Source organism: Serinus canaria, unplaced genomic scaffold, assembly GCF_022539315.1.
Source record: "Serinus canaria isolate serCan28SL12 unplaced genomic scaffold, serCan2020 HiC_scaffold_214, whole genome shotgun sequence".
Taxonomy (NCBI): domain Eukaryota; kingdom Metazoa; phylum Chordata; class Aves; order Passeriformes; family Fringillidae; genus Serinus; species Serinus canaria.
This window is the reverse complement of record NW_026108328.1, coordinates 897-11405: the sequence shown is the minus strand read 5'-3', so window position 1 is coordinate 11405 and position 10509 is coordinate 897. Positions and strand designations below refer to the sequence as shown.

The window sequence follows — 10509 nt, the reverse complement described above, 5'->3', positions numbered from 1 at the left end:
ATTATCAGGAGAAGAGGATCCAGCCAAGTCCAGGACTCAGTTTCAGGACTGAAAAACTGACTGCAATTCAGCCCCACTTCACCTGCTACATCCCAGCCTGGGCTGTACCCACCAGACTCCTCTGTTCCTGCTCTAGCAGTCATCTCTCACACACACCTGGCTCCCCAAGACCCAAGGACACAAGCTCTAGAGCTAAACTTAACTCCTCTGAATTTCAGCCAACAGCACTAAGCTGTTCCCTGAGCCCACAGATAGAAGAGCTGTGAAGGAGACATCCCTGACACTGTAATAACCAAATGAAAAGCACTGCCAAGAGATGGGGCTGGCAGGATCAGTTTTGGCCTTTTCTCTGTTCATTGTGAGCTGCTCCTTAAGACACTTCTCATCCTGTTAGATCCATCCTCTCAATGAATCACTACTGCACCTAACAGGCAGAAAAGATAAGTGTTGCAGGCGGTTTCAATAGGTTGTTTTCTTCTGCTTTTTAGCTAGGTCCATTGATATGTTTGTTTCCTTGCATGGCATCTAAAGCCAGGTCCAGATCTCCCAATGGCACCTTGCAATCCCCTGACTCTGCTCTTGCTTTGAGCAGTGTGTTTGCTCAGATGATTGCCAGAGGTCCCCTCCAGGACCACTGGAAAGCCACGTGCCTGTGGCCTCTCACGGAATGGGTCTATTTGGCTGACAGTGCTGAGGAAGCATTTCAGGAGCTGCTTGTGCTCAGGAGGGTGCAAGCCAGCTACCAACATGTTCCAGCAGCCTCCAGGAAATCTGGGACAGAGAAAGCTCCAAGGCCACTGAAAGCAAGAGCAGATGCCATCCATCCTGCTCACTTCCAGCCAGGCTGCAGGACAGCAGCTGCAATGCTCTGGTTCCTTTTGCTGCTCTTTCCCAACTCTGCTGTCACCCAAAGGTGTTTTGCACAAGGACAGAGGAGCTGCCTCACCTCTGGGTGCTCAGCTGGTCACGAGCTGCCCGGGTACCGACATTGTGCACCAGCAGAGTCTTCTGGGTGCTGCCCTTGACTGCACACTTGGAGAAGTCCAGCTGGGCAGGGAAGTCCAGGACAGCTCGGGCACCAATGGCCCGAATTGGCACAACTATCCTTTCCCTTGATGTCATGCAGACCAGCTCGTGGCAATAATCCTGCAGGAAAAGAAACTGCCTCAGCACAGGGCATTTAGTGCCATCCCCATGGCAGAAGAAAAACCATTTCTATAACCCTCCAAGGGCATCACTTTACCTACTGCACCCTAAAATGAGCACTAAGTTCTACTATTATGTCACATTTTAAAAGCACCAGGGCACTTTGCAAAACCTATCTCTGTGGCATTCAGCTCTTGTGTCACTTGCGTCATACCCATACCCTAGGCCACCATAATTTTACTCTAAATTTAAATGATTGTTAAAGAATTCCTAAGTCCCTTGTAAGGAACATGGAGCTTGGGAACATAAGACATTCCTCTTTAGGTTTCTATATTCCCACTATCTGAGACTAGGACAAAGTGTTCAACTGACTCTAAGAAGCAAAAGATGAGAAAACAGCTGCACCCAAAGACATCCTGCACCTCTGGCCTGGTGTAGAAACATCACTTGGCTCAGAACTCCCCACTAGCTTTGCCTCTCCAACCAAGTCAGGAGAAGAACAGTGCCAAGAGGCAGCAGGATGCTGTTGGAAAGGGCCTCTCTTTGTTTCCCTGCAAGGCTTCCTCCCTTCCATGCCATGTCCTAAACCCTTCCCTATCAACAAGCCTCCAGATCAGAACATGAACCCTCCAGATCCCAGCACTGAGATCAGACTTGCCAGGGCCTCAGCACTGCTCTTCAGACCTGCACACAAAAGCACCTTTGGCACGGGATGGGTGCCAGCTGACAGAGCAAGCTCAGGGACAGGCATGAAGACAGAGCCCCAGCAGTGTCACTGCCACGGGCTCTGGGCTCACAGCTCTGCCTGCAGCTCGTACCTGCCCTGCACCAGCTCCTTCAGACAGGTGTCCCAGTCCCCTGCAGCTCAGCAACCTCCTGCTGACCAAAGGCACCCAGAGCCCAGGGTGCCTGTGCCAGGCCGGGCTCATGGGCACAGCACATCCTCTGCCCTGGCCCTGCAGCTGTACCATGCTCACTTGTGCTCTGGGACAGCACAGCTGCAAGGCTGGAGAGCAGAGGGGCTGAAAAAGCACTGTCTTTGCTCCAGCCCAGGGACAGGCAGGGAAGCTGCTGGCAGTCAGCAAGGAGGAAAGCTCTCTGACCTCTTGGTTCCTCTGGTGTTTTCCATCATAATGAAACCCCTTCCCCTGGACCTAGAGATGGCCCAACATCTATCAACAGTCCTCTATCATTTCCATCCTGTTCCCTGTGCATCTTCCCCCGGCAATGCTCAGGGATGTGCAGGGAGGGGAAGCAGAGCCTGTCAGGCCTGGCTGCAGTGCCTGCCAGCACGGGCCAAGGTGTGACTGGCTGCAGGCTGCCTGCCCACGGCCTGGAGCCAAGCTCACAGCATGCAATGGGCTGGAGCCAGAGTGCAGAGAAAACAATGGCTGTGGAGATCATTCTGTGCTTTGGCTCCTCCACTCTCACCTTGTTCTCGGCGGGGCTGAAGCGGATGCGCACAGGGACAGAGGCGCCTGCTGGCACCACATGGTACACATCCCTGGGGCACGCCAGCTGGAAATAGGGGCAGCTCTCCATGCACACCTTCACCAGCCAAGGAATCTGCAGCAAAGACACCAAATGATGATTGTGACACTTGTGCCAACAGGACCAGAGGAGACCTGTCCGTGCCCTGCTGACATCCCTCCTTGGCCCCTTTTCCAAAGCACTTTCAGCTCTGCAGACACAGGCACATCCTTCACAAGGCTGAACTGGAATCCCTTCTGTCTGCCTCCAGCATTTTGGCCAGGGCCAGTAGGGCAGTGCCTGCTGGCAAGGAAGGGCCGAGCAGGTCAGCACCAGCAGGATGGGGACAGAGCACCTGAACCAAGTCATCTGCATATTCAACAAGGCCAAAAAACCTGCTGGCTTCTGCCTGCACACAGCCATGCAGTTGTCGAGTTCCAGAGGGGGAATGTGCTCCCTGAAAGCAAAACAGCACATTGTCCTGGAGGAAGGAAGAAATTCCCTTCTAGCAAATCTAGCTTTGGGTAAGGATGTTGTGGGGTTAGAGTCAGGCAGGCAGAGCAGCAAGAGAGGAGACCAAGCCCTGTGGCCTTACTGGGAATAAAAGCAAACCTGAAAAGCCAAAGAAGGAAGAAACACAGCAAGACAATCCCTAAAATAAGGAGATGACAGATAAAGATAAAGAGAATTTCAATGGGCAGTAAAGCAGCAAGGAAGAATCATAAAACCATGAGAGCAATCAGCTTGCCAAAAGTGACAGAAACACAGATAGGCTGTGCCTGTTGACTGTGGGCTTCAAAGGCCTTTTCTGCCTGGAGAAACATGACCAGCACTGACTGACAGTGTGCTTCCAGGATGAAAAGCCAGTCTTGGCTCTCCAGGCCTTCTTGCTGCCTCTGCAGGCAGGCTGGGCTGCTGGGCATTCCTGCCTGCAGCCAGCAGGCCAGGTTCTGCCCTCTGGCATTTACAGACACAGCACACATGCATTTTCTGGTACACTGATAGCATCAATCCCTGAGCAACAAAATGCTCTCCAAAAGTCTAAACCAGATGATTTGGACTCCCTCCTGTGTCCTCCCACCAACCCACACCTGGCACAAGCCCCACTTGAGAAAATGTTTCCCTGACTGAAATTCCAATGGTCTCAAGTTTTCCTCTTTACACTGGAACATAACTTCTGACATTTTTCAACTTTTTCCACTCTCAGCTCTCTTGGCAAACTGAAAAACAATCCCAATTTCTTCAACTGAAGCTGGAAACCTCCAGGAGCACATGGCTTTGGATCTGCTGTGGTTCTCCAAAGGGAAAGCAGAGCAATGTGTTGCTTTTGGAAAAGCTGAGCAGAGCTGGATGAAGCTGAGCAGGAGCCTGAAGTGGCACCTAAAGGCCTCTCACTGCTTCTGCTCCATCAGCCTGATTGCAGGGCTCTTTCAGAACACGTTTCCTGCAGTGCCAATGCCATTCCTGAGAAGCGATTCCAGCACAAAGTGCAGAAGACTCAGCCCCTGAGCTTTGACTGTCAGCTGCACAAAGGGTGCCAAACTGGCTGAGAGAGGCAGAGATTCCTACCAGGAGCCAAGATTAACCAAGGAGACACAGGCTGTGGGATAGACTCAAGGCAAAGCAGGAGAGCAGGAAAGAACTGTACAGCCCTCAACATTCCTCTCAATGCAGAGCTTGCAAGAGAAGGAAACTCCTTTGGGATAGACACCATCACTGCACGGCCAAAATCAGGGGACAATTCCCAGCACAGGAAGATTTCCAGCATCTTGCAGAACAAGGTGCTGAGACATTTTCTTCTGCATGTGCTGCAGCAGAGAACTTGCTTTGCTGTACACTCAGGAAATGACAGCACTCTCCTCTTCCAGCACAGTGTTAAAGCTCTGGGTGCCAGCACTTACCTTGTCCTTATTAATGAGAGACAGCTCCATCTCAGAGACCTCCGGAGCGACGAAGTTCTGAAATACAATCTCTGGTGGGGAAACCCCAAACCAGCTCTGTCTCAGGGCACCTGACAGCCCCTGGAGAGGTGAGAGAGAGCAGGGAGAGCTTCAGCTGCTGGGGGGAAGGTTCATGAAGGAGAATCTTCCAATGATCCCCAGGCAAGTACAGACTCTGGGCCAGCACGTCTGCCCAGCCCACACTGGGCAAACAGTGGCTCACCCACCTCTGCTCTGAGCTGATCCAGAGCTGCTGGGCCACACAGAGCAGGCTCAAGCCAAGCTGCTCTTTTGGCATCTATTTCTCCAGGTTTCTTTCTCCACAATGCCAGGCAGCACTTCCCTTAAGCACAGCCCTGTGCCCATGTGGTCACAGAGCTCGGGGGCACTGACTGAGCACTCATGGAGTAAGTAAAACCCATGGATTTACAGGAGACTCCATGGGAAACAATTCTGGGATGTCCTTTACTCTGAGACAGGGAAAGCGATGCACACACAACTGCAAATATCTTTTTTGCTCTAGAACTTAGACCTATCAGTAAGAAGAGCACAGGACCAGAGGAGGTGGGAGAGATGAGGTGATATTTGGCTGAAGCCAAAAGGTCATTAAGCAAAAGAAAGGAATTTGTTGGTTCTGTGAGTTGTTTGTGGTTTGGATTTGTTCAGGTTGGTTTGTTGAGTGTGGCAGTGAGAAGGACGGGGCTGAAGACCTGACCAAAAGGAAGTAGGACGAGAGGGGAGGGGACAGAAAAGTTGGTGGTGAGCAGAGAATGGAAGCTCCTGAGTACCCATCCAATGGGAAAGGGGACAGGGACCGCCCCAGCCGGGTATAAAGGGCACAGAAAGATTGCCATTTTCTCAGAGGGTGTGTGTGTGCTTGCCTCTCGGGAAGGGAGACACGCCCGGCTCAGCTGAATCCTTACTAATAAACAGTTTTCTTTTGTATTGATGATTTTGTCCCTCTTCATTGTACTTAAAAGTTAGAGTATTTCAAACAGAGGGAAAGGCAAGAATAAAAAGACAGATGAGGTGAAAATCAAAAGACAATGAGCTGAATGATGAATGAGGATAAGTTGTTTTCTCAGCAACTTGGGTAAACGTAGAGTTGCTATCTCCTTTTCCCAGAAGTTTTAAATGGGGGCTTTCTTGTCATTACTGATATCTAATTTAATGCCATTGGAGAGGCATATCTAGAATGACACAACAACAGCAAATGCTTCTGGAGCAGAGACATTGCTTTGAGAAAACTCTCCCCTGCTTTGTCTGCCTGCTCCAGCCACACTGCTGTCACTGCAGGGACACCAGCAGGGCTCCTGTGGGACTTCACAGCAGACACATTCTGCTGAAGGGAGTGGCTGCAGCACACTGGCCCTTAGTTGTGCCCTTCCCTGAGGTGTTCCCAATGCCCCTCTCCAGGGCAATCCTAAACCACTTTGTTCCACGTCTCCGGCTGCCAATTTCCTGCTCAACAGCCCACCTCGGTCACCTGCCCCTTTGGACTATGCTTGCTACTGAGCCAGTCCTGCCAGAAAAGCAGCTTTAAACACACCTCTAAGTAGGCACTGATCCAGATAAAGCACATCCATTCCCCTCTGACCAGGGCCAGCCCCCTGCACATCTGGCAGCCTGCAAAATCTAACACCCTGTCAGGGTCCAACACACTCTTCCAGCCCAAAGCAGGAATGCAATTGGTTTTGCTAAATCTGAAATAATTCTTGCAGATCCTTGGCCTCCAAAGGCCAGTGCTGCCACTCTGGAGGGAATCCTGTGACCTCAGGCATTTGATAGTGACCACAACAAAGCAAGAGGAGGCTCTCTCAGCAGGAGAATGGCAAATGGCAATGTTGTGCCTCTGTGTCCCCAGCCTTCCCCCTGTTAGCAATGGCAGCTACACTCCAGCACAGCCCAGCAGCTTCAGCAGAGGTTATTTGTGTTGCTTAGTGCACACCAGGACTCCCAGTCCAACCCTCCCAGCAGCGTGCAATGACAACAGCACCTGGACACTGAGGTGTTTTGCTGGAGGCAAGCCTGTCACAAACACACACCCTCTTCAAACTTCATGTTCAACAGAAAGGAAAAGAGCAGGAAAAGGCTACCTTTGGACCAGTCTCACTCCTGTCTGGAAATGGGCCAATTCTGGGCAGAATACTCCCCCCAGTACTGGCCTCCTTCTTCCTGCTGGGAATCTTCTCCCTCTGGAACTTAGAGGGAAGAAGCTGAAAGGCAAAAATACACCAGCTAGAGCCTCAGAGATGGCTTGTTCAGAAAGGCTTTTCTGGAATAAGTGGCACTGGTGAATAACTTGTGATCACAGCCACAAGGACAGTTCTGGGAGCCCTGGAAGTTTCCTGCTGAAATCCTTAGCATCAGGAAATTAATAATACAGAGTGCAATACACACACTCCAACCACATGGCTCTGTCCCATTGGCTTCTCCGGGATTGCATGGGACATGGTTGGGGATTTCTGCTCCTTGGGCATTTGTTTTGTTGGATTGAGGCAGTGACCTTTCCAGAGAATGGGGAGGAGCTCTCAGAACTGCCTGAACTCCATCCCTGCACAACACTCAGAACTCACAGCAAGCAGTTATCGCTGCTGCCTGAGTCCAACAGATGCAAGAAAACAAAGCTGTACCAAGAGGGAGGTGCACAGGAATGTGTCCAGGTTTTGGCTCTCCCTGTTAATTGTTTTCTCTGGCTGGGCTGACAGAGCCCTCCACTGAAGAAAACAGAGGGATCTCCTTGACAGAGCCTCAGCACTGGGGCATCTTCAGCCAAGGGAGCTCCAGGCAGCAAGGGACCTTTGTGGCCCTGGCTCCAGTGCTGCCTGCAGGGCTGGATCTGTGCCCACACAGCAGCTGGGAGAGAACAGCTGCTTTGGAAGCTCTTCCAGCTGGGACCAGCCATGGCTCCCAAGGCTTTGGGCAGAGTTTGAGCTTTCCCCCCTCCACATGCCCGGGTGCCCAAGGGCAGGATGGTCAGAGCAGCACAGGTGAGTGCCCAGCCTGGCAGAAGGAATTCCTGTGGCAATGGCAAAGGGACAAAACACGTGCTCAGGGCTTCAGCTGTACATTGTTTTCACTTGGCTCCGCTGGCACAGCCAGGCAAGACTGGTGTCCCCACAGTGTTCCCTCCTGCACCAGCACAGCCCCCAGCAACAGGAGCAGGGCACAGAGGGCTGGGGAGGGGCTCTGCAGCTTCACAGTGCTGCTGGACAACAGGGCCAGGGAGAGCAGGGACACCAGGGCAGGTGCCAGCCTTAACATAGCCTCAGGGGCTACTCACAGTGTTTGGCTTCAGCCTTTCCCTGAGCAAAAGGCACGGTGGTGGAGTCTTCTTGGGCAATCCAGATGCCATCTCCAAGGGATGATGTCACAGAGGGTGACAGTGCCTCAACAAAACTGGAAGGAGCAACAGTGGAACTCTGAAAATCCACCACCCAATCCATGGCAGATTCAAGGCATATATTGGTGCTAAACAATTTGATATGATTTGAAAGTAGCTGAGTGCTTGTTTGGCATAAGTAGCCAGTATTGTTAGGCCTCTAGTTGGACTTTATTTGGACTATATGTCTGCCTTGTGCAATTCAGAGATGGATTGTACTGAAACCTGGAGCTCAAAAGCTGAACATTAATAATAGTTTGAACAGACAAAGCTGTGGCTTAAATATTACTTAAAAATAGCTGGAATTGGCCTCCTCTTCTTTAGGCTAAAGCACCCCTGCTCTCTCAGCTGCTCCTCACAGGACTTGGGAGAGACTGGAATGTTATGGCTATGTCCTGCTAACTCAGGTCTGGGGAGAAATAAACAAGGCTAATTGAGAAAAATGTATCCACAACAAAGCCAATCACAGCAGCTGTCCTGAAAATCAGCTCTCTCTGCCTTCAGGCTGGGGAAGTCATAGCCACAGACTCATCTGCTGAGGCCACGTTTGCACACAAACCTCCCATCAACATAGGGAGGAGGAGGAAATTTTGGGGGTGTGGTGCAGCCTCTGGTAAGGGGCAGTGGACACCCATCCTCCCTCAGACAAACTGGCTCTGCTCTAAAACCCCCCAGCCCCAGAAGGCCACATCCAGGGGACATTCCCATCACGGGCAGCTGAGGGGGTGTCAGAACCCATCAAAGACCTCCAAAGTGCCCCCAGACCCATTCCTGAGGCCTTGCACCAGGTGACTGCACGGCATGCAAAGGAACACAATAGATCTGAAAATCCACAACCCAATTCACAGCAGGCTCAAAAGGATATACTGGTGCTAAAGATTTTATCTTATTTGAAAGTAGCAAGAGACAGAGTCCAACTTGCCTCACCCCAGGCAGGAACCTAGGCAGTCCCACCTTGCCACAATCTGCATTATTCCACTGGAGTCTCATGTTTTGTGACAACTCACCACAGAAAAGACCAGAAGAGGATTTCATGGTATGCCAGTGAGATCCAAGCAATGGTGATACTTTCTACTGTCTATTTCATCTGTCACTCTCTTTCTCTCCCCCTCCCCAACTCCCTTCTCTATTTCTCTCTTTCTCTTCCTCACATTTGCTGTTACATCAAATCCAGAAAAATCACTTTGGCATATGGTCCTGTTTGCACCTTAATTCAGGGCCATCTCCCTAATAATTTTAAGAACCAGACCATAACAACCCACTGAAACTTGAGCAGAACTCATTCACCTTTAAGCAGTTTAAGTCATCGCTCAAGGAAAAAAAATGCCTGGACTAATACATTTAGGAAATGCTGCATTTCTTCAGTGAAGAAAAAGCACCATCAGTAGACCAGATATCGTTCATCTATTTAGCTGTACATTATCCCATCCTCTGTTTCCCTTTGGAATTCTCTTTCAGAGCACAGATGGGACAAAACCAAAAAGCACAACTTGAGTCAAGCTTTACCTTCAAATGAAATTCAGGACTCCTCACTGGCAGAGACCAATGCCCTGCGAGTCCAGGGCTCGCTGGCACAGACAATCTCTGTGAGCAAGACCCTCAGTGAATCGCTGAGTGCGGCCGTGGCACGAGCCCAGGCTGCGAACAACCAGCCCGCAGCGTGCTCTGCGCCAACTGAGGCGGCGGCGCCGTCACAGCCGCTGTGGCCGCGCCCGCGCTTCCCCGGCAACCGCGGCACCCGAGTGTCGGGGCCGGGCCGGGGGCGGTGACGCCGGGCGGGCCTCGGTCCCCGCTCCCTTCCAGCCCTGGTGCCCCCTCGGTCCCCGGGCGGAGGGGGAGGAATCCGCTCCGGGGCCCAGAACGGGACGGGCCACAGCGGCAGCGCTCGATATCGCCGGGGCCTCGGCCCCAGCTCCGGGCTGCTCCTGCACAAGGAAGGCGCGGCCGGGGGGGAACCCAGGCTCTCACACTTTGTGTTCAGCGCAGAGTACAGGTGGGAATCAGCGACCTCAGGCAGTGACATGGAGCTTCTCCTTCTTCTTAGGGACACACAAGGAGCAGAAGGCATCTCCTGCTGTCATGGCCTATCACCTCATTAGCAGCCAGGGATTAGCGCTGCACAAGACTGACATGATCACATCGTGTATTTCTCTTTGGCATTCTCTTTCAGAACACAGATGTTCTAAAAGGAAAAAAACCCTACAGCATTTATCAACCTCTATCTTCAAATGAAATGCAAGACTGATTTTCTGTTGTATTCCCAGCATTTTAATAAAAACACACTAGAATCGTAATTGTTGTAAGTTTCCTTGCAGTAAACTCGAGATTTTAATACTTTTTCTGAGTTGATCTGGAATACATAGGTTTATATATTCTAAAGAATTTAGGTTTTTTACATTACTGCATACACCATGCTGCTGAGCAATAGCACAGATTGATTGTGTCTTCAGCAGAACTGGTTTGTCTTGGTAGAAAGACTTAGAAATGAAAAACTTTCCAAGCTAACCAAAATCAAGAAAGTACTTTTGAAAAGGAGGGAAAAAAAGACCAAGCCTCTTAGTTTATGATGTT

The 10509-nt window shown here is 51.1% G+C and overlaps 1 protein-coding gene across 1 annotated transcript; it reads right to left on the bottom strand.

Moving 5' to 3' along the window:
* Positions 1-946: 946 nt before the first annotated feature.
* LOC127061199 (hydrocephalus-inducing protein homolog) lies at positions 947-9961 on the bottom strand (the record flags this gene model as incomplete). Its single annotated transcript, XM_050987776.1, has 4 exons — positions 9614-9961; positions 4518-4637; positions 2578-2712; positions 947-1146 (listed from the first exon to the last, which is right to left on the bottom strand). Coding segments are annotated over exons 1-4 (803 nt in total), but the record flags the coding sequence as incomplete, so codon positions are not given.
* Positions 9962-10509: the final 548 nt, after the last annotated feature.